Raw genomic sequence first — 23,511 nt, forward strand, 5'->3', positions numbered from 1 at the left:
GGCTGTCCACGCTTACGGCTGAGTCGGTGGTTATCTTGTTGCTCGACCCCCGAACGAAGTTCACGGTCGACAGTCTCATTCATCCTCCAAAGCTACGCCAAGAAGCCGCCGTTGGTAGGGTTGTCTCTGGTGAAGGCTCCGATGATACCGCTGAGCTCGCAGAAGACGCAGGTGATGTGGATACCGTTATAAGCAAGGGCAAGCAAATGCTTCGCAACGCACACCGAGAAGTTTTTCGGGCAATCCACGGCTCCAACACGAATAACAGCCTGCACACGGATGTGGATACACCACCGAACCTGGACTTGGTACCGTCGGTTGACGACGAGTTAGTGATGTGTGGCGCGCCATTGGTTGCTTCATCTTCAAGCAACACGCCTGTGGCCAGCCTTCACGACCGAGCCGATGAGGTCCTTGCGAAGTGGTACCAGCACAGTGTGAACTGGGTACCCGTTGCGCTCCAACAAGCATCGGACGACCAGTTGACGGAAGCAGACTTCACCAAGTTACTCCTAGTCCGACGCAGAAACGACGTTTGCTGGAACTTGCAAGCTCTATGCGAGCACATCGACATTTGCCATTGGTACCGTGAGACTGGGGCTGCAACATTCCCGTCAATTGCTGCTCTTGCCCGTGTATGGCTAGGCCGGAGCCCCTCGAACGCCCTCCAAGAGCGTGTCTTTTCAACGGGAGCCTTTGTCATGGGACCTCTACGTACAAGCACAGACAAGCGTCGAGCTGAGATCCAGGTGCTGATGAAGCACAACCGTGCGGAGATTCGGCGAATGGAACATGCGAGCATCCGCGTTTGCGAGAAGATTGACCATGCAGCGTCCCTCTAGTTGGTCGAGCAGCGGGAGCACAAGCGAGAGTGTGGACCGCACAAGCGAGAGTGTGGACCACACTTGACAATATTAAGTTGGTCGTAAGCAGTAGTTAGATAGTACTACAGTACTTCTACTAAGTAGTTCAGACGCCGTGAATCGAGTTACTGAGTACTGCAGTAGGTTTTAGCTTTGCATCCTTCTACTGCCGCCAGTACTTTGGAAAAAGTGGCAGTACTGCACAGCCCTGCTGATAACATTGACGACCCCTAATAACCATCGTAATAAATAATTGATAAGGTCTGGCTAAAGCTCCAAATACTGCTCACGCAATTGCCGAAAATAACTAACTAGCCCGAAAATAGCCTACTTGGTGTGGCATGCAAATAATCAGCAGAAAGTTACTGATTTATGCAACATGACACTGACATGTGAGGAATTTAGACTGACATGTATTGTCACAATTCACATCCCGTTTTCTATCATGAGCTGGGCTTCTTAATTTGCGTGAATCACGAGTGCGCCGTAATGTGCGTAAACTCACTGTACTGTAGCCGTCTGTAATACAGACTGTAAGTTACTGAACGCGCACCATCAGTGATTGCGAGGTACAGTGCAGTACAGTACCAGTAAATCTGATCCGATGCCCTAGGCATTTCACAGGAGCTTACTGTGTCTTTGGTGAGCTCCGGTGTGCAATGCAAGGCAGTAGCTTGGCCTTGTTGGTGCTAGTGATCCACACGGTGCTCCTTTCCCTGACTTGTTCCTTCTCCTTCTCTTCGTTGTTTGCGAATGATGCTGACACATCTTCTGTAGCAAAACCCACTTCTCAAAACAACTCTGTGGTCGACAATGACAGCCCAAACGTGCCAGTACGACAACCTCTCTTAGATGCTACCGACTGGTTCCTCACAGAAGAGGAAATTACGGATTCACGCGGTGGAGTGCCACGGGATGGCTTGGCAGTATACACGACTGGCAACAAGGTGACATCTCTCACGGTTCCAAACGAGTTTTACGATGCCACTTACGACGATTTCACCGCTACGAAAGCGGGGGACCGTATTTTGCTCTCAGCATGGGAAGTGAGTCTAGTTCCGCTCAAACCCGACATTGACCCCAAAGGCGCAACAACGGGCGTTCATGAAATGGTAGCCGGAGTCGTGGAACGAGGTGGAAGTTTTCACATCATGGGCTGGTCCAATATTCTGCATCGGCAGATCAATATTGAAGCGCGGAATGATATCAACAAGATCCCACCGTCGAAGGTTAACGGAGCTCAAGCGTTATACATTTTCGACGACCGCGTACGCACGATGACCTCGTCACATCACCAAAAGGCGCTGGTTTTCGCGGTCAACATTTCGTCAAGCAAGAGTGACCAGCCCATAGCTTACGTTGGTGGCCTGGACTTCACTAAGGATCGATGGGATACCATTTACCACAACAACTCGGCGATACGAGATGCTGCTGGAATTACGTATGAACGCAAAGGCTGGATAGATGCTCACGTCCGAATTCACGGACCTGCTGCTAAGGATGTGGCTAGCAATTTCCTGGCTCGATGGAACTCAGACTACTTGCCATGCCAAGGTCTAGACGACGACCTACTTGAGTATGTGAACCCAACGTACGAGAAACTACCTCCGCTGGACTACGCCAGCAGCAATACTACAGCGAAACTGGGTAAGCAGAGTGTACAGATCGTCCGAACATTTAGCTGCAAGTACAAACATTACAAAGAGTTTGCTCCATACGGAGAGAACTCGTTGTTTCAAGCGCGTCTCAAGGCCATCAGGAACGCGAAAAACTACATTTACATCGAAGATCAGTATTTTATCCTCGTTCCGGAATTGCTCGATGCTCTGATGGAAGTGATGCCAAAGATCCAGCGGCTCATCGTCGTGGCGAATGCTCTAGATTTCAAGTTACGAGCGACAGGATACGAGAAATATCTGTACGACATGGTGTCTCCTCTTCTGGAGGCCTTCCCGAACAAGTTCAACCTCTACACGACGAAAAAGAAGCTGAACATTTACATTCACAGCAAAATAGTAATCATCGACGACGTGTACTTGTCTGTTGGCTCGTCGAACTGGAACCGACGAGGTATGACGTCGGACTCGGAGATGAACGCGAATATTGTGGACACCAATACGGTAAACTCTCCGGATGGGGTCATTGTGAACAAATTTGCTCGAGACTATCGTATTCGGAAATTTCAGGAAATGACGGGCCTGAGCTACGAGGAACTGGAAGCCATGACGCTGGTAGAAGCTTTCGATAGCTTTGAGGCGGCGGCCTCCGATGCATCGACGATACTTGGCCACTTGGAGGTCTCCTATTCCGCCTATTATCTTGCGTTTACTAACTTCATCCGCCAAAGTGTGGATCCGCAGGATACATGCACGTGATCCGTTTATAAATACTGCTTTTTCGAGCACAACCCACTCCGTTTTAGGCACTACTGGTATTTGTACTACGCAAACGACTAAGATCATCCACACTTGCTTAAGAAATGCTGTAGACTACAATGTAGTAGTAGTAGTATTGTATCTAGCTACAGTAATACAGTAGTAGTATCAAGCTACAGTACTACTACAGGTAGTATTTCTAAAGCAGTGTGAAAGATTAGTTCTGTCAGGTCAGGGGAGATGCTCTCATCTAATGGTAAGTATTTAATAGCTCAGTCAGGTAGCCTTACTGCTGGCCTCGTATCTAATGACATTATCTATTGACATTATCTAATGGTAAGTAGCTCAGTCAGGTAGCCTTACTGCTGCTGTCGTATCTAATGACATTGGACTAAGGTTACGCAGCTCAGTCAGGTACATGTAGCCGAACTGCTATCGTCAATTGACACGGTACCGGTATGAAACATCGGTACTTCGAATGAAAAACATCCTTTGAAAAAACATTTTTAAATACTGCAAAAAACACTTTCTCTTTAATTTATTTTTATGACTATCAGAGGAGTGATTACGACTTTTAGAATAGTGACAGTTCCCCGTTAATGTGACCTGCCAGTCAACGACTGGCTCTGCTGCGTTTGCTCCCTTGTTGTAGCTGCAGGTCAATCACTATTGGAATTGTCGCCGTAACTCCGCGTTCGCCTACACTTCTTCCGCCTCTTTCGTCATGGCTTCTGTTGCTGCCAACCGCCCCGTCGTGTCCGTCCTCTCTGTGGAGGGCGAGACCGCCACCGTCGCCTCGCAGGTGGTGCTTCCGGCCGTGTTCACGGCCCCCATCCGCCCTGATGTGGTGAACTTCGTGCACACCAACATGGCCAAGAACCGTCGCCAGGCGTACGGTGTCTCGCGTGAGGCTGGCCACCAGCACTCTGCTGAGTCGTGGGGCACGGGCCGCGCTGTGTCGCGTATTCCGCGTATTCAGGGCGGTGGCAACCAGAGCTCTGGCCAGGCTGCCTTCGGTAACATGTGCCGTGGCGGTCGTATGTTCGCCCCCACGCGTATCTGGCGTAAGTGGCACCGCAAAATTAATGTCAACCAGCGTCGTTTCGCCGTGGCCTCGGCTCTGGCTGCTTCGGCCGTGCCTGCCCTTGTGATGGCCCGTGGTCACCGCATCGAGAAGGTGCCTGAGGTGCCCCTTGTTCTGGACGACTCCGTGGAGGCCACCCAGAAGACGACCCAGGCTCTTAAGGTGCTGGCCAAGATCGGCGCTGATGTCGAGATTGAGAAGGTCAAGGCCTCGAAGAAGATCACCACCGGCCGTGGCAAGTCGCGCAACCGTCGCTACACCACCCGCCGTGGTCCTCTGATTGTGTACGCCAACGGCAACGGCGCCGAGAAGGCCTTCCGCAACATCCCCGGTGTTGAGCTTGCTCACGTGGAGCGCCTGAACCTGCTGCAGCTGGCCCCTGGTGGCCACGTCGGCCGCTTCATCATCTGGACCAAGTCTGCGTTCCAGAAGCTGGACGCGCTGTACGGCACGTACACCAAGAAGTCGGCCTCCAAGGCTGGCTACCAGCTGCCGCGCCACCAGATGAACAACGCCAACCTGGGCCGTCTGATTAGCTCTGACGAGATCCAGTCGGTTGTGCGTGCCGGCAAGTACCAGAAGCACCGTCGCTTCCAGAAGAAGAACCCGCTTCGCAACCTGGGTGCCATGGTCAAGCTCAACCCGTACACGCTGGTGGCCCGTCGCGCTGAGCTTCGTGCTGAGGCCCTTCGTGCCGAGAAGAAGGCGGCTGTGGTCGGCAAGAACCGCAAGAACACGTGCAAGACGGACCCCAAGCGCAAGACCCAGTCGCGTGCTCTGCTCGAGAAGAACGCTTCGGACTAACTACACTGCTCTTTACCTCTACAGCGATGTAGCAACATAAGAAACAGCAATGAAAAGGCCATGAAAGAGGCTTCAAAAGACTCTAGCAGGACTTTTATTTTGTAATTGCTGCAACTACCACTTTAAAGAACGTAGTCGTTCGGTAATGTATTTCGAAGAACGAGAAGTGGAGATAGATTACCGTAATGTATATCCATTCTGATTGGATCACTCAGTTTCTTCGCTCACCATGGGCAAGTGGCTAACAGTGGAGGAGAAGTACCAACTCATCGTCAAGCATCGCCGAAACCCGGGGCTGTCGCAGGTGAAGCTGGCGCAATGGGCCATGGCCGCCTTTAACCAGGAGCGCGCGCCGTCCGCCAACACGGTGAAGAAGATCCTCCTCGCAGCCAATGAGATCGAAGAGAAGCACCGCTTAGGTATCACCAAACGAGGCCGCGACGTAGTCAGCCCTGAGCTGGAATCGTCGCTGAAGAACTTCGTAGATGTCTGCAATGCTGAAAACGTGCGTCTCTCGCGGAAACTATTGGTTCAAAAAGCGCAAGAGTTTGTGGAGGCAATGCCGCTCGAGCGACGCCCGATGCTGAGCCTCTCGGTAGGCTGGATGACGGATTTTATGGCAAGAAACGGAATCAGATTCAGAGAATTTCGACGTCGAAGAGTGGAGGATAATTCCGGGCTAGTGGACACTGTAGTCGCCCCAGAGGGACAACCACAGAGGACGTTGACCGATGTGACAGACCATTTAGCGCTGGCACGCGATACTCCAGGAAGGCAACTTGCTCGTGGGGACACGAGAGTGGAGGTGCCTCCACGAGTGATGGAACGTTTGAGTGGTTTAACCCAGAAGACGGTGCTTATTACGGGGGCGAGTAGAGGCATTGGACTGGCGTTTGCTAAGTACTATATTAACAGGGGGTGGAATGTCATTGCGGCGGTCAGAGATATGAAAAATGTGGACGAGGTGTGTACAGCTAGAGTTTAAGATTACGTTGACTGTCAAAAGCTTATCTCTTCTTTATGTAGTTAAAAGCATTGTATCCGTGGAGGCTGGTTCGGTTGGATGTAGCAGATCAACACTCGATTGAAGAGACGGCGAAGATACTTCGAGGAGTTGCAATTGATCTGCTAATTAACAATGCTGGGGTGTCTGGACTCTATATTCTGAACGACACGACGTCGGAGGACTGTATATGGCAATTTCAGGTGAATGCTCTGGGTCCACTGCTAGTGACACGTGCTCTTCTGTCAAATCTACGGTTAGCAGTGAGTGCAAGAGGGTTTGCATTTGTAGCTCAAGTTACGTCGCGTATTGGCAGCATATCGGACAACAGTTCAGGTGGAGCTTATGCGCATCGCGCGTCGAAAGGAGCTCTCAATGTGTTTACGAAGAGCTTGGCGATTGACTTGGAGCCGCAAAAGATCGGATGCTTGTTACTCCACCCGGGCAATGTCAATACCGCGTACAATAACTTTAACGGGGCTGTGGAGCCCGAGGAAAGTGTCGAGGGTATGGCGCGTCTTATTGATCGAGCGAAACTTGGAGACCCACTACAGCTTCTTCACTTTGGGAAGGGCGACATCATCGACTGGTAGATTCGAGCTATTTACTACAATTACTTTACAGTAATACTAGTAATAGTCATGGTTCCGTTTGTATGGTCGTGTGGCTTGTGATCCAGTCCTGCATGGATCGAGGCATCGCCACAGCCTTTTGCTCGATACCATCCCACAAGAGCAGCTTCTTTTCCTTCCTCGCTTTCCTCGTCATCTCGGCCATCGTCCCATATCTCTCTAGTAGATGGTCGAGGAATGTCTGCGGTGGCTTCACGTGGTGGTGACTCACGTAGTGCCAATACCCTTCGGGCCAGCAGTAAACTCCATCGGTCATCGTACACGCGCCCATAACGCGAGGCTGCTCGAGAGCCAACAAACAGTCGGAGAATCGACAGAAGCTGTAGGCGAGTTCGTGGCTCTCCACAAAAGCCCGAGTAAGGTACCACTCGATGGTCTTCAGCAGAGCAGGATCGCACTCAACGAACCAGGCATCGTCGACGAGGCGAAGAGGATTCGGGCGATTAGCGTCCGAGGACTCTGCGCTGCATCGTTCATCATCTCTCGGGCACCAGAATCCCAACTCTTCCAGCATCGTAATGGGATAAGCCTACGAAAACGCATTGCTTAAATGCAAATTTAACACAGCACGAAGCGATTGACGTACCGGTGACGCAATTCACTCAATCTCACAAAACTGACAGTAATACTGGGGGCCTTCAGAAAATGGGCATTTTGCGTGCAGAAATGCGATAGCCAACAAGTGCATTTGTGACGATATTTGCGATTCAAATTTCTAAAAGAAAATCACACAAATTTGCTCGAACCTAAAAAACAAGTGCATTTGTGACGATATTTGCGATTCAAATTTCTAAAAGAAAATCACACAAATTTGCTCGAACCTCGCCGATGGCAGCGAATACTGCGTTTGCGACATAATCAGCTACGCAATAACGCCGCTGTAGGAAGGTTTTGTTGCACCTTCTTAGAAGTAGCTTTAAGGAGCGGTGTAGCAGAAGATCTACGAAGAAGGGCTTTGTGGCAGCCTTGTAACGGTGGTGTCGCTGCCACCTGCTTCGTTCGAGGTTCTTCTAGCCGAGTTTTCCAAGAACTACACGGTTAAGTGGCGTCCCGGTCAGCGCGGCCGCCCTCCTAAACTACGCTTTCTACAAGCTTAAGCATGTACAGCGTCTCAGGCGTGGTCCACCCCCTCCCTCGGACCATTGCAATGTTTGTTGTTGTGGTGTAATTACAACTACCGAATTATCGTAGTCCTAGGGGACGTTTACTCCTAAGGGTCACCAACGAACCAACCAATCGGATCCTTCGATTGTAATACAGATGGCTCCATTACTTACGATAAGGTTCATTCTAATTTTACTTCGGCGGAAGCTAAAAGAACGGAGCCCAACACCACAAAGAAAACGGAAGGCCGTCGAAAAGTATGGTTCGCCCTCGCATCAATGGACCAGGAAAGAAGCGGAAGACCTATCAACGTAGGGCAGTAGAGTATGCGCATAAGAGAGACGTCCTCGACTACATTGACAGCGGTCACAGCCTTGACGAGACAATTTCACAGTTCTACGGCGACTTAAGTGGCTCCGACATTCGTGCTAAGAAAAAACAAATTCACAAGTGGAGCAAGCAGGCTCCAACTATACGTGCTGCATGGGATTCTGGGCGGGGGTGCCACCGAAATCTGCGCGGACTTGGTGAAGCGACTGTGCTCACCAAGGAGGCTGAACGCGCTATCGTAGTGTGGGTGAATTCGCTGCGGAAAGATGGTGCCCCTGTCTCCCGTCTCATGCTTCAACTGCAGGCAAAAGAAGCAGCTGCAGACATTGGCCTTGAAGGCAAATTTGCAGCCACATCAACATGGGTTAAGCTATTTCTTCGTCGCCATAAATTAGCGCTCCGTGCACGTACCAGGCAGGGACAGACGACGCCACAGGATGCTCAAGATGCAGCTACGACATTTCGAGCGCTGGTGCTGCAGACAATCGTCGAAAAGAAGTGTGTACAAGTATACAATGCTGATCAGACGGGTAATATTTTTTTTATTTTAGTTTTAAAATATTTTTAATGACTTTTCTTCTTGTAGGTGTGAATTTTGAGTATTTACCAAACCAAACCATATCTCAACGTGGAGTGAAAACTGTTTGGGTAAAATGTGCAAAATAAGAGAAGGCTCGAGCTACAGCTATGCTTTTGGCGGACTGGGAAGGCACAAAATTGGCTCCATTCATAGTGTTCAAGTGTCAACCGTCAAAAATTAAGGAAAAAAGGGAAGAGAACCACACTCTGCGCCATGGGTTTAGCCCGACTATGTGGACCCGTGAAATTAATCCACTTCAAGAGCGCTACAATTGTCAAATTTACGGGAACCAGTGCGCATGGTGGAATTCTGATTTGTCTCTGAGATTTCTCAAATATCACTTTGCTGAGCGCACGAACCGAGATGACCACATTTTACTCATATGGGACGATTTCAGCGGGCATTGGACCCCTGAAGTTGAAGAATATGCAGCGTCTATTAACGTTATCCTACTTAAAGTACCGCCGCGTTACACGTACGTATACCAACCGGCAGATATTTCGTGGAATAACCCCCTAAAAACTAGGTTGCGAGGTCTGTGGATCAACCGGCTGAGAGACCAACTTGTTGCGTATCGAGCCAAGGAGAAGCAGCGCCAGGAGAAAAGGGACAAACTCCAGAGAGATATTATTCGTGTGCGCAAGGATCTAGTGCAAGAGGAAGCAGAGTCTGAAGTTGAGCGACTTCGGAAACAGCATACAGAAGAGCCCTTTAAATTGGAGCCCCCAAAAAGAGAAGACATTACGGAGTGGATATCAAAATGCTGGAACGAGCTTTCAGAAAAGACAATTGTTAGTGGATTTGCAAAAGTAGGCATATTGGCTGATACTCGCCGTGCTGAGCAAGATTTTGACTCATATCCGGGACATATTGATAGCGAGCTTGTCCAAGAGCTGGAAAAATGCAATTTAACTGATGGTCATGTCGACTCTGACGATGATATAGAGTCTGAAGCTGGTACCGGTAGTGATAGCGGTAGCGAATGCTAAATACAGTAATTTGCAGTGAATGCTTCGGTAAGACTATGATTTGCATTCATATGTCGGTGCTCACGATTTGCATCCTTTGCTATTGAAGTGACGCCTAGGACTACGATAATTCGGTATGTCGGTGCGGCGCGCGCTCTGATATCCATTTATATTTGATTTGACGTCGTCATTTGATTTTGTGATGTCGCAATTTGCAGAGACTCCAAAACGGTCTCTTCAAAATGCGAGCGATTTAGTGCGACCTACCCCCATAGTTTGCTACAGGGTTTGTGCGAGCGACATTTGGGATCTGCCATATTTTCTGAAGGCCCCCACTGTCAGTAGTACTGTCAGTTTTGTGAGATTGAGTATCAAAATTATTTTGAGAGTAATTATGCGCAATTTAGGACAGAACATTTTTAAACATGCACAATAATAGTGGTTATCACTTTCTTGCAGGGCCCCATTTTGTGTGGCGTGGCAGGCGCCTTACCAGTGAGCCATTCATCTCTAGCGTTCTGCAGTCATGACACGCAGTGAGCGTGCTACAATATTGGAGTGGTTGGGGGCTGTTATGATAGCCAACGAGCTACTGGGCGACACGGACGGCTGTGACGAGGAAGCCATGGTCTACAAGACGGTCAGCAACAATCAATACCTGGAACGCAACCACGTAGAGAAGACTGGAAAGTGGGAGGCACAGCGTGTTGCCAGGAAATAATTCTATACGCGCATAGCGGGACCTACGGATGAATAAACAAACGTTTGAGCTCTTGCTAGAGCGGCTCCGTTCGCACCCTGTATTTTTGCGGTCCCCGGAGAAGCAAAAGCAAGCCCCTTTCCAGCTGCAGCTCGAGGTGCTCCTGTATTCACTAGCATAGAACTTGGACTTTAAACCCGTCGTGTAGTCCTTGATGTTTGTGCCAAGGAAACGTATAAGAACATATTCCTCCGACTCAGACCAGCGTTTGCTCCCCATGTTGACAAAGGAACTGTGCTTGTTGCTGTGTTGGTCAGCGCCATTCAATGCACCGTTGAATTTCTGCCACTATAACCACACCTATTACTTCTCGAAATAGCCAATAAAAGCGCTGCACTGGTCTTCCTTATAAAATTTCCTCGTTTTAAAGGAAAGTTTTTGCAGGTTTGAAGGCTTGCTCTGATTGGGTGACAATTCTTTTTTCTTACTTACTTTCCAACCGTATTGTATCCATGCAGAAAAAATGTTCGGGTTCAATTTGACGTTCGACGCTTGCATTAAATGCAGAGCAAATTTTGCTCTTCCCTACATGCTTTGAGGCCTGTGCACCGCAGTGATGCCACAAAACCCCTGTACAGTACATGCTAACGCACTGCGTATTACAGACGACCACGGAAAAATACGCCAGCACTGACCAGTATCCTCCATAATGTGCTATTAATAGATGGTACGATAAAATACGCCACAGTTTTGATAAAAATAAAATGACCACGAAAAAATTGCAAATTTCAAAGAAGGAAAATATTTTTACACAGTAAGACTACAATGATGGGAGTGGTTAGCGACTTTGACTAAAGGTCGCTGTAGCCAATTTCAAAAAATTACAATGGTAAAACAAATCTAAGATTTTTTCAAAACTTGTGTAATTTACTTTGTACTACTGTACATACCATTTTAAATACGATCTATAAAGTTCGTATTCGATTACATACGATATAGCTAAGCTCGGCAAATTAATGCCGTCCATTTCCGAAATCGCACGTCCAGCGGGGTAGGATCTACGGGCTACAGAACCTGTGCATCGATCGAGCGCGGGGGGGGGGGCAACCACGGGTGATAGTTTCATATGGCTCCAACAAAAGGAGGCCACAAGCACGGTAAGCTGCTCTCTCACTTGAGTATGGCGACGTTGAATGGTTATTATATCGTATGACTAAGACAATTGCTACACGTATTAGAACGAAACTTGCGGCGCAAGAGTAAGGGCGAGCTGAACTACATGTTTGCCACACTCGTCATCGAGAAGGACAACGACAGCGATGAAGACTTCGTTCTGGAAAGAATCGACGACGAAGACGAAGAGGAAAACCTTGAAAATTCGGATCCTGAACCAGGTAATATCTCCTACGAAATACTTTCTGCTGTATAATATTAACGCTAGACGCTCGATGACTGCCATGACAAACACGCACACAGAGAAGCAGCAAGAAAAATGCAAACCTTCCAAACTGCGAAAGCATCCAGCTGGTACATTATGCTAAAGTCGCTTTATCTTAAGGTTGTCGTATGTCTGTGGCTAACATGAACTTGGCTTGTTAGTTTCAGAAAAGACCAATGAGAGTGTCAAGAAAGGGCGCTTTTCGCCGCACGAGGTGCTGCCCTTGCTGAAGAAACACAAGGGGGAGAGTCGCGCGATTTTCTGCGCGGTGATGTCGTCGATGACAGTTGTGGAGCAAAGATAACTGAGCACGTGGAATACACGCCTCGGAAACGCACAAGCAAGCATGTTGAGGAGCTTGAGGGGATGGCGGTCAGTTGTGATAAAGTTGTGAAGGTCGTGGTTCCTTTTCCTTCTGTGGAGATTTCGAGCTGGGAAGAATTTAACAACGTCTTCAGTGATACAAGAGAAAAAATCATCTCAACTTTTGTGTGCACAGCTGTGGCGTACAATAGGTATGCACTAATTGATAGTATTTGCGTTTTTTCTATATTTATCTTTGTAACTTTATAATGCTTTCTGTACTACGCTGTAGCTCGCACGTCAAGCAGATGCCGACGGAGTTTGAGTGGACGCACAGGGTGTATCGGTGTACCCATGGCATAGCACAAGGATCGCGGTCAAAAGGTCACCGCAATCGCAAATCACGATACTGCGGTTACAAGGCGCGGTTTACACCAACGGTAACAGAGACAGTAGCCGGTGTGTACCGTATCATTATTAGAAATGAGGTACGGCAAAGCGACTTCAATTGTGCGTTTTTGCTATACTAATTTATTGCTGGTCTTAAATCAGGTACATACCCATTCTCATTTGACAACGCGTACTGGAGCGCTGTCGTATGTAACTACCAAAACGTTGCCGCTTGATGAGCAAGATCGTGAAGACGTGAAAACTCTAGCCGACACTCGTGTGTCCTCAAAACACATAACCAACTTTCTCAACGAACGAATCAGTGCGTATTGTATAGTTTCGATTTAATTTATTAACCCATTAACGATGTGTGATCGATTGCTGGCGTAGGCTGCATGGTAACGCCTCAGCAGACGCGAAATTCATACGTATCGACATGGGACAGGAATCCGCTGAAGGCGGATGAAGGATATGCTTCATGCGCTTCGCCAACTTGACGGTAGTGACGTACTGGTGATTCAAGATCAGATGAACGTGACGTGCGGCGTTGTGATGCAAACAAAGGTGCAGAAAATGAATGTTTAAGCAATGGGGAGAGTCGCTGGTGATGGACTTCACGCATGCAACAAATAATGCCGGCTACCAGTTGGGTACGCTCGCAATACTGCTCGCAATAATTATAGCTTCTTTAATTTTTCAGGCAAATATACCGCTTTATAGCAGTCATATTCACCATAAAGCAACCATTGATTAACTTTTAATTTGTTTTTTTCTGCACAGGGAGTCGTGTCGTCACTACCGCTACAGGTAGAGGCTTCCCCGTTGTCGACTTTATGTGTCTTAACCAGCAAGCAGTGGCAATTCCTACAATACTGGAGTATTTCAAAGAGAAGAATCCCTGCTGGCAGCAAGTAGAATCCGTGATGACTGATAAGGATTTTGTGGAGTGGCGTGTATTGAAGGAGTGCTTTCCAAGTGCGCAGATATTATTGTGTCAGTTTCACGCGATTGCTTACTGGAAGAAGGTGATGAAGCGTTCTGTGTATTACCTGAATGTTTCTCAACGTGAAGAGCTGCTGAACATGATGACAAACCTGCTCTACTGGTACGTAAGACTCTATATTGCATCCGCTAACCACTATACTAACCTTCTGAAATGGGAATCCACTAGCTCTTCCAAAACAGGTTACGACGACTGCTATGAGGAGTTGCGGCAGTACTGCAGGAGAAGCAAAAGGCCGTCAATATTTGCGTACTTCGACAAAAAATGGAATTCGTGTCGTGACATGTGGGCAAATTTCGCTCGTGGTGGGGTTTTCACTGCTGGAAATACCACCACTAACATAATTGAGTCCAATTGGAATCAAGTGAAAATGTTATTGGGACACAAAACTCGCATCGAAAACACGATTGCTTGTCTGTTGCAGCATCAAATGACTGTGACTCAGCAGATTGTGTTTTCAATCACGCTACAGTTCTTAACGACTCGTGTGCCCAGGACTATGCCAAGCGTTTTGAGAGCAGTTGCTGCTAGGTTGTCTCCAGCAATATTTGCAAAGTTGAAATCGGAGTGGAATGGTTTATTCTCATGAAAAAGGCAGATTGTGAAAGGGATCCAATAAGCGTCTCGTGTTGAAAGGTGCGTTGCCAGAACAAAATCTACAAGTGTCACGATGTTGATTGGACATGCACCTGCCTATTCTACCGCAGTCACCGCTTGCCCTGTCATCACCTAATGCACTTGGCACGAGATGGGCATCGTTTTGAAATTGTTCCATTCATTTCTGTTTACGGGCGCTGGAGTTTGAATGCTGCAACGCAAGTGAAAAATGAACTAGTGACTGCATCTTCTTCGTTGATGCGAATTGTGCGAATGACGAAGTTAAAGTCGCCGAAAGTAAAGTTGTATTACGCTCCTGATGATGATGTGCAAGGCGGCGACCAATGCATGGCTACCACATCGGCTAAGGACCCGAAACAAGTTGCATACGTGCACCTTCGTTGCCGGGAACTTGCAGACCAAGTCGTTCTATCTTCATCCGAAAAGTACGTGTACGCAAAAGCCATGCTGGAGCCTTTATTGGAACATCTTTCGAATCTATCTAGTGCTGATTTCCACCAACAGCTAAAAGCATGGAAGGAGACTGTGCCAATTGGCCTGAGTAAGGAGGCCTCAACGGACCGTACAGCATCTGAAAGTGACCATACCGACGGCAACAGTGGTAGTAAAGATTTTGATGTGGACCAGGATGATCTAATGGACGCTGTGCGAGTTATAGAAGCGAGAGAATATGCTATCTCTATTACGGACGAGTATATAAAGAAACAGGATTCATTTGATGCAGAAGACGAAGTTTCATCAACGCAACTGACACCCGACCACGAACTACCTCTGTATTCAAAACAAGTTCCTAGTACGGCGATCGCAGAATGTGTTGGCGAGGATGTGTCAAAGGCAAGCAGTACACATACTGAGAAAACTGCACGGCAGGTCGACATTGTCAATGTCCCAAAACCATCACGGAATGGTCGGCCAAGATCAACACCCAAGCAACTGAGACAAACTAAGCTTACTCCGACGTCGCGTCGCCTTGCTGTTCACAAATACCCTACGGGTCTTACTGTTTCACTGGGCCAGCTTCTAGTTTGGGCGCGTAATGCCTCGAATATCAAGTACGTGATGGAGTTACTGAACAAATACCCGGTCCAGCTGGAGGATTCTTACCTGAGGTCGCGCACAATTGTTTGTCAATGGGAAGCACGACGAACCAAGGTTTACATGCACCCATTTGTACTTCCGGTAGACATCACCCGTTCAATGCAGGCTGCGATAAGCGAAGCCAAAAATACACAGCATCAACCCCCTGAGCTGGACGAGAGTGTCAAGAATCAAGGCGTCCTACTCGATATTGTTGCTTCGATTGATCCGAAACTGTGGAAATTTAGCAGGTAAGGTTGCTTTAACATTATGGTTGCTACAATGGGGTTATTTTAGTATGGTTACTTTAACATAATTATGCTTTTAGCCAATTTGTGCACGCACTCACAGGATTCTACGCCGTTAAGGCCAAGGGGGGGGATGGCTGGAAGATCGCAAGAGGCTGGAGCAAAACTGGCGATGTGTTGAATCGGATGTCGACTTGTTCGCGAATGAGACGAAGACGGCAGGCATATCAGTCGATGCTATCTGTTCTCGTCACCAGGCGCTCGTGAACGAGGTTATTTCCAAGTTCACCTCTAGTCGTCTGCTCACCGAATTTAGAACACTCTCACGGAAAGCAATGATCCGCTTTGAGAATGTTGTGGGTGGGCTATGTTATGGGTGGCTTAATGACAGCCCAATCGAAAATTACTTGGAAACTATTGCAACTTCAGTGGGTAAGTGCTACGTGCTATCGTCTTTCTCGTGGCTGCTTGGGTGGCCGGCAACCCCGAGAAACTCGCTGCAAGACACCAATTTCATCGTCCACCCAGTGCATTTGAACGAGAATCACTGGGGGATCATTATTGTTGGTTTGCGCCGCAATGGTGCCAATGGAGCTACGATCCAGCTACATGCGCATGCTTACATGTATGAACCTCTTATTGACGACGAATATCATGACGAAATGGAGACAGTGTGGAATGGAATCTATAGTTTGGAGGAGAATGGCACCAAAACTAAGGTAAAAGAAGGGCTAGTGAACTTTGTAGAGCGGTGGCATTAGGCTTCAATGCCATGGAGCAAACTTGTTTTTGACCCCATTGAGTGGGTTGATGCCCCACAACAGCCCGACTTTGCTAGCTGTGGTGTCTTGGTTGTAGCCTAGGCACACAATTGCCTTACTGGAAACGTGGAACGGCAGAAGTACAACGTCTCAAAGAACGATGTGAAGGTAATGCGCTTACGGATGCTATGGATCATCATATGTAATTCGAATAAACGCAAAGCGCCCAATGCTACTGCTGATAAAGTAAGTAGGATCCATGAGAGCCTACAGGATGAGCTCAAGTAGGAAACCAGACCTGTATTAAAAATTCAATACAGCTGAACGTGCATGCTAAGCTTTCAGCCTGTTAATTGCCATCTCCAGCAACACTTCGAATGATAGAACGCCACTAAATTGAGATCCTCCGACTCCTAGACTTGCTGCTAGCTCGTAGCTGCGCTCTTCATCCTCTTCAATAGCAGCTTGAATCTCCAGTTGAACAGCCAATATCTTATCCAGATTCACTTGCACTCTTACTAGTTTTTTCTTCACATCGGCAAGGTGCTCCAGCCTAGCGCGAGCGAGCTCTCGTGTCAGCGTTTTCCCATCCATTCCGCAAGACCACAAGATCTTCAAGAAAGTCGCAAACTGTGCTTGTGTACGTGGTACACGCATTTTATGTGAAAAGTTGCTGTGATATACAATTAAGTGTAAAACACACGTATGTGACATGTGTATACTCTAAATTTAGATTCTGCGATAAAATATAGATTCTTTTCGCCTTGTAATTTAAAATATATTACTTGTACTGTGGTCGCTTTTATTATAGCTCTTCGGTCTGTTGTGTTGTCGTCAACAGATGTTCTTCTGGTTGCCGTACGTCATTCCTAGTAGGAATGGCGTAAGAATTTCCTACAATGATCGACAAAACAGTACAAAACCCAGACATCAGAAAGATCATCTTGAAACTATACTTACTTAAAATATGCATGAACTTTGTCTTGTGGACAAAGGCAGCTCTACGCAGCAAATACCTGCTATCCTACAACCATAATTACTTTTAAGTTGCAGATTAGGCTTTTACGAGGATTTATGAGGTGCAGATGCAAATACGATAGAGTCTATCATAGACTGGCGAAGCCTCCAAATCACAAAATGATCCTTATATCTTATGGCGCGATTTGCCGGTGTTACCGCCGCACTTTTGTAGTGGGTCACGATCATACCATATTATAGTGTTTGTCGGATTTAGAGGTGTATAATAAACTTTTGCACAATATAATATATCGTAGAAACGTTTGTTGCCACTCGTATGAAGTATACTTGCCTAATTTGAAAAAGAAAATCTTCTTACACTTGATTGGACAAATTGCTTGTTGTTCTTAGTAACGGATCAGATCGAGGGATTTGTTGCATGGCGTGTTTTAAGGTAATGCGTTATTTTTCCGTGGTCGTCTGTAATAACACGCTGCTTATAATAATAATAATACATGTAGTACCGGTGTAAAGAGTGTCATGCATCTTGGTACCACCAGTCTGGAGTGACGAAGCGTGAGTAGCACCACAAATGTCTGAAAAACACATCAAGTACAGGTTTTCACAGCAAACATACGGAGAGCACATAATAATGTGGAAGAACACAAAACACATTTGGAAAACACAATGCTTTGAGAAAATTCACACAAAACTACATGGCGTGCACAATATCAACATCTCTGCCAACACCACTCAATCACTTTAGCTTTCACAAGCTTCCCCTCCCCAGGCCCGACACCATGCCACGCACCCACGACTGGAACTTACTCGCCTGTGACTTGACCGAAGCCGATGCTGACATGCTGCTGCAGAGTATGAAGGCGTTCACAGCAGCGAAGAGCCAGCTGATGCCGTGCACCTTGTGTGCGTCTTCTACTCCCCACTCAATGCGCTACAAGCTCCTGTCGTGCGAATGCGCGCAGTGTAAGGCTGTGGCGCCGTTTGCAAAGTGTCAATGGCGTGGAAAGAAGGTTACTTGTTTAGCGTTGAACGCGGTAACGATCTTTGAGCTCGGCGAACATTTTTCAGCGGCGAATCCACGCCAGAAGCCGAAAGTCACACGTTTGCAAAAGGCATACATCCAAGAGTTAACCAGAGAAAACCTTACCCCTCTCCGTATCTTGCATGCCATGACACGGAAGTTTGGGAAGACTCTACAAGAGCTGCCAGAGCTACGCAAAGTTCAAAATGCTGTGAACCACTACCGCCGCACAGAATTAGGTGGAAGTGACCGCTACGGAGAGCTTTCATCACGTGTAGCCGCCGCGGCGTACAGCGGCCGCGAGGCGGAGCATGATGCTTTCACGTTTACCGCTAGAACAGACGGGTTCGGCAAGCCCGTTGTTGGTGATGGATCTGACACCTACCCTTTTGTTGTGGGTGTGACGACAAAGTCACTGTTGCGCTCTGCTGACCGAGATCCGGCCTTATTCGTTCTCCACATCGACGCGACGTTCCAGCTAGCGCAGACTAGCTACCCTGTGATTGTATGCGGCATGTCTGATGGCGCAAGACAGTTCCACTTAATGGCTCTCTTTATTACATCGCAGCTGGAAGAACGTCACTACACGGATGCCTTGTCAGGACTGCAGACAATCTACACCAAAGTAGTTGGCAAGCGACTGAATGCTCAGTATATTATGGGCGACGCAGACAAAGCCCAATTTAACGGTATTAAAACCGTTTTTGGTGCTGCTGGTGAGTACATATCTCTTATGTGCTATTATCATGTCGTAGCTAAGTTCGGCTTGCCCTAAAGGAGCGCACTAACAGACTGCATGGGGATCTGGCTGCTGAAGTGTTTTGTGGGATTTATGATCTTCACTTTGCTGCAAATAAGGAAGCTTTTTTGGCACGAAGATGAAAGTCTTGGCGGATTGGAGAACGCATTCGGAGCTGGACACGTTTCGTGTGTACATGGAGAAGCAATGGCTGCGAGGAAACTTCGGTAAGTGGCAGGTTTATTTTACACCACCAGGCTTCGCATCAACAAACAATCCGTGCGAAACCTTTAACCGTGCTTTCAAGCGTGACTACACGCAAAAGCGCAAGCTGTAGCTTGCCGTTCTGCTTCAACAGATGCAGTACTGTTGCAGTCATCGGTCCATGGCACCGACAGAGTTTGCGCCTAGACGTATATCGGACAAGCGCCTGGTTGCACGAACAACAGCACTTCGGCGTGGTGGCTATCTGGCGGAACACACGTTCAGCAGGAGCAGTATCAGTTTTCTGGTGGACAATGCGAGCAGTAACATCCTTCGTGTGCTTGCTACGCCTCCACAGCGCTTCTACATCCCGTCGCGAGGCCGATCTGAAGAAGCGCTCGATGTTGCAGCTCAGTTCTCTGTGAACTACGCCAGGATGGAGATAGAGGGACAGCCGAGCACATGATGGCCTGTCAACTTGGATGCACTACATTGTCCATGTCGGTACCACTTCAAGATGAGAGACTGCGTGCATCTTCAATTTGCACTGCAGTGCCGCAATTACGTCGACGGAGAAGGCGAGCGTCTCATGGTAAATCGCAGCAGAAAACGAGGCTTGGATATTGAAGATCCCCAAATTGTTGCACAAACTGTAGGACGTCCGAAGCATGCAGGTCATGCTCTGCAGTGCGAGTAAGCGACGCGCAGAAATACATACTTCTTGAGTCACCTAAACAATTCCAACATCGTATCTGGCTACTGTATAGCAGTTTGTAGCTGCACATACTTGTGGACGCGTCACTAGCGTCACCAACTTGTCGTATATACTGCATAGTGGTTGCGGTCAGAAACCGGCAGTGCCGGCCCGGCACTACCGCTTTGTCGTGTCCTCAGTGCCGCATTCATGTAGCACCTGCGCCAGATAGTGGCAGCGAAATGGTGGCGTATTCTCCAGTATAACGCTAAGGCGTATCTCGCAGCAGCCACGACTCACCTATAGCATCTCACAGTATCTTCAATAGCGACAGCCTTTTAACCCGCACCAGCAGCATCCATAGTAGTTCCAAGGCGGTAGCCGTACGCAGTGTCTTCTGTGATGCAACTACGCCGCTACCACCAGCGGTTTTGCATCTTTCGTGTTAGTCCTCACGCTTGCGCCTTCAATTCCAGCGGAGCGGCAGTGACAATGTCTTCATCGCAGCGCAGACGCCCCAGTGTTAATCAGCAGTAGGTTCGCCACCGGGTATCAATGGTGGCAGCCACTTACCCGGTGTACCGACTGCTCCACAGCATCCTCATATTACTACCAGCGCTGCAGACCAGCAGTAAGTGCACTAGCGGCACGGACAACCGGCGTCTGCAGTGGTGCCAGCCACGCCTCCAGTGCTTTGGCCTCCCTGGCCTTCCGCCACAGTCTCTCCGGAGCGACAGCTTCTTCGTGCCCAATTTTGCTCCGCCGTTTGGCAATTTGCAGGCCCAAGCCACCAATCACAAAGACAATTCTTGGAACGTTCCGTTATGCATTTTGCAGTGCGGCTCGAGAGTCTCGAGTCGAGACAGACCATGGCCATTCCTTGTTCGTGTGCTAAAATGGATCTTACTGTGTTTGTCAGAATACTTACTGTGCTGAACATATTTTCTCGATTGGAGTCCAGGAAGGTATACTTCTTCAATTATCGCATCGTCGTTAATCACGGCGTGATTCACCTGACAATGATGCACCTGACCATCGATTTCATCACCATGATCCATTCGACGAACACAGTAGAAGTCGGTGATTTTTGCGTCTTGGATACACGTAGAATATTGGAAACTGAAATCCCTTCAGTACGGGGTTTGTGCAGAGCTTTCAGCTGTCTTGCAACTATGGCTTACTGAGCTCGATACCGGTCAATTTCTGGACATGATAACCCTCAAACGATGACGATCACGATAAAGTGACAGCGGTACCGGCAAATAACATACCATAGTATCTACTGTACCACAACAAACCACCATACACATACAAATATCCGTGGATACTCACGGACCGTTGTCGTTTAAAAAAAAGCATGTAAACTGTGGTACCAGAAACGTTTGTGTCTTCATTTCCAGCTCAGCTACCTACTGGATGCAGTACTGTAAGCTTCAAGTATGACGTACTTCGAAGTAAAAGGTATTAATATAGGATAGTTGAGGCTCAACTTGAGCTTGAAAGGAGCACACGAACGTTTACTCTATAGTACCGGTACATGTAGATTACTTCGTAGTAATAATAAGCCTAACGTAATTTGCCAGTTGAGTGCGTGATGCCAATTGCGTGCACGATGCAGAATTTCTGCCAATTGTTATGCTTAAAATCAAAATTGCGCAATTGGATTGGTTGATCTCATTTCAGTCAGTTCAGTGCACGCTTTTCAACAACCAACTATATAAAATCCACATTTTTCAGACTCATCATTTTTTAAAGGTTATTCGATTTTGGCCAGCTGCAACCCATTCATTTCACAAGACACGAAGCCATGGGGGCAGACGACGAAGACGTGGAGTCTACAGCGCTGCGCCGAGGGGGGAACCTACACGCTTGTAATAATACCGGCCTATTTAGTCTCTGGATGAAGACGTTTGACTCGTATTTGACAAACAACAACGTGAAGCGTCCGGTGGTGCTGGTCCTGGACAACAGTTCGACTCATGTCGAAATCGGTAAGTGCTTTTATTTTTATTAGAATTATTTTTATTATAAACAAGGATTTTGTATTAATCAATTAGACGGGTAAAATTTTTTTAGGTGAAGTTTCCGTTTGGTCACACAGAGGTATTTTGCTCGTCGATCTCCCTCCAAATGCCACTCACCTCTATCAGCCTCTTGACGTGGCTGTTTTCAAGCCTTTCACGAGCATGATGAAATCTACTTTACTAGCCAAAATGCTGCACAGTTCGGACTGTACCATTGCAAAATCGGATAAATACCATCGAGATAGCGTGCCATGCGTATCGTAACGGTGGTGACAAGTCCTGAAAACGCTGTAAATGGCTTCAGAACCACGGGAATCTATCCACCATCCTTGCCTAGTTTGCAGGCTTGTTTACGACTGTTTGCGAGCGGTGGAGCACGCGGAGACATTGGAAGGGCGGCATGGCTCAAGCGAAAGCGTGAAATTCAAGAAGAAATACGCAGCAGCATTTTACAGCTGCCACCAGCACCTCGCACTAAAGGCAAACGCTCCCGACGCACCGTGGACTTTGTAGGGCGTCCTATAACCAAGGAGATGCTGCTCCGGGGTGAGCTTTAGTCGATAGCCGGAACCGTGCACAAAACTGATAGCCTCAAATTCCATCCTCACTTTTGACTAGCCATTGCACCTTACATGTAACGGGGTACAATCCAGTGTGCCCCTTTTTACATAAAGAGTGACCCGTCACTCTAGTGGACACCTGGTACACGGTACCAGGTGCTCTCGAGCCAGTCAGTGCATGACTACTTAGCTCCACTATAGGTAACCTCTAGTCTGTAAAAATCCCAAGCTTATCTTACTTATAAATACATCAGTCTTAAATCTACTCCTCTAAGTAGCAAACCGTTCCCACTGAGGCCGGGAACACGTGGACTTACGTTCACTCGGGTAGTTAATACCCTTAAGCACTTCCTCTGTGCAAGGTGCTGTGTGACCCCGTCACACTTGGTAGCACTCGTAGTCAATCCAACACCATCGCGGGTAGATTGAGCTACCTGAATCTTCTGTGCGCTCAGCGTTTGAGCCAAGATGGACCGGAGCGAGTTTCCTCGCTTGAACGACTCACAGTACGAGTCTGTTCGGAAGATGGGAGGCATCTTTGGACAAGATGTCCTTCGCAGCTTGGCGGCGGCGACGCCTGCCGAGCAACAAGAACGCGTGACCGCGTTTGAGACCTACGAGCGTGGTCTCATCGCTCACGTCCGCGGGAGCTTGGAGGCCACGATGGTCGCTCCCCAGGCAACCAGGCCTAAGTCGTTGTGGCTGAAGGTCCCCGCGTTTGAGGGGAAGGAAGGAGAGAACCTTCACTTCTACGTCCGTGAGGTGGAGATCGCCATGAAGGCGGGTCTCATCTCGGACGAGCCAGTACGGGTGGCGTTTGCCCTGTCCAACCTCGGTGGACGTGCCAAGCACTGGGCATACACCAGGGAGACGTCATCTCCTGGATGCTTTGCATCCTGGGCTCAGCTGTGTGAGCAGCTTCGAGCCGCGTTCCTACCGGCGAACGTCGAGTTCCGCCAGCGCTCACGCTTTCTCGCGTGTAAGCAAGGTAAACGTGAGCTGCAGGAGTA

General features: G+C 48.1%; 5 protein-coding genes across 5 annotated transcripts; 4 read left to right on the forward strand and 1 right to left on the reverse strand.

The window, feature by feature from the left end:
* Window positions 1-1,522: 1,522 nt before the first annotated feature.
* Window positions 1,523-3,238, forward strand: PITG_06994 (phospholipase D, Pi-sPLD-like-7; the record flags this gene model as incomplete). The annotated part of the gene is made up of 1 exon (XM_002904920.1): window positions 1,523-3,238. One exon carries the CDS (start codon window positions 1,523-1,525, stop codon window positions 3,236-3,238), a length of 1,716 nt encoding a protein of 571 aa, XP_002904966.1.
* Window positions 3,239-3,879: 641 nt separating this feature from the next.
* Window positions 3,880-5,206, forward strand: PITG_06995 (60S ribosomal protein L4; the record flags this gene model as incomplete). The annotated part of the gene is made up of 1 exon (XM_002904921.1): window positions 3,880-5,206. The coding sequence occupies one exon, from the start codon at window positions 3,963-3,965 to the stop codon at window positions 5,124-5,126; it is 1,164 nt and encodes a 387-aa protein (XP_002904967.1).
* Window positions 5,207-5,451: 245 nt separating this feature from the next.
* On the forward strand, window positions 5,452-6,258 carry PITG_06996 (uncharacterized protein; the record flags this gene model as incomplete). The annotated part of the gene is made up of 2 exons (XM_002904922.1): window positions 5,452-6,090; window positions 6,196-6,258. 2 exons carry the CDS (start codon window positions 5,452-5,454, stop codon window positions 6,256-6,258), a joined length of 702 nt encoding a protein of 233 aa, XP_002904968.1.
* A 510-nt stretch (window positions 6,259-6,768) lies between these two features.
* Window positions 6,769-7,275, reverse strand: PITG_06997 (uncharacterized protein; the record flags this gene model as incomplete). The annotated part of the gene is made up of 1 exon (XM_002904923.1): window positions 6,769-7,275. The coding sequence occupies one exon, from the start codon at window positions 7,273-7,275 to the stop codon at window positions 6,769-6,771; it is 507 nt and encodes a 168-aa protein (XP_002904969.1).
* A 4,294-nt stretch (window positions 7,276-11,569) lies between these two features.
* On the forward strand, window positions 11,570-12,509 carry PITG_06999 (uncharacterized protein; the record flags this gene model as incomplete). Its single annotated transcript, XM_002904924.1, has 4 exons — window positions 11,570-11,600; window positions 11,682-11,837; window positions 12,043-12,149; window positions 12,477-12,509. The coding sequence occupies 4 exons, from the start codon at window positions 11,570-11,572 to the stop codon at window positions 12,507-12,509; spliced, it is 327 nt and encodes a 108-aa protein (XP_002904970.1).
* Between the last annotated feature and the right edge of the window lie 11,002 nt (window positions 12,510-23,511).

Source organism: Phytophthora infestans, genomic scaffold (assembly GCF_000142945.1).
Source record: "Phytophthora infestans T30-4 supercont1.10 genomic scaffold, whole genome shotgun sequence".
Taxonomy (NCBI): Eukaryota; Oomycota; class Peronosporomycetes; order Peronosporales; family Peronosporaceae; genus Phytophthora; species Phytophthora infestans.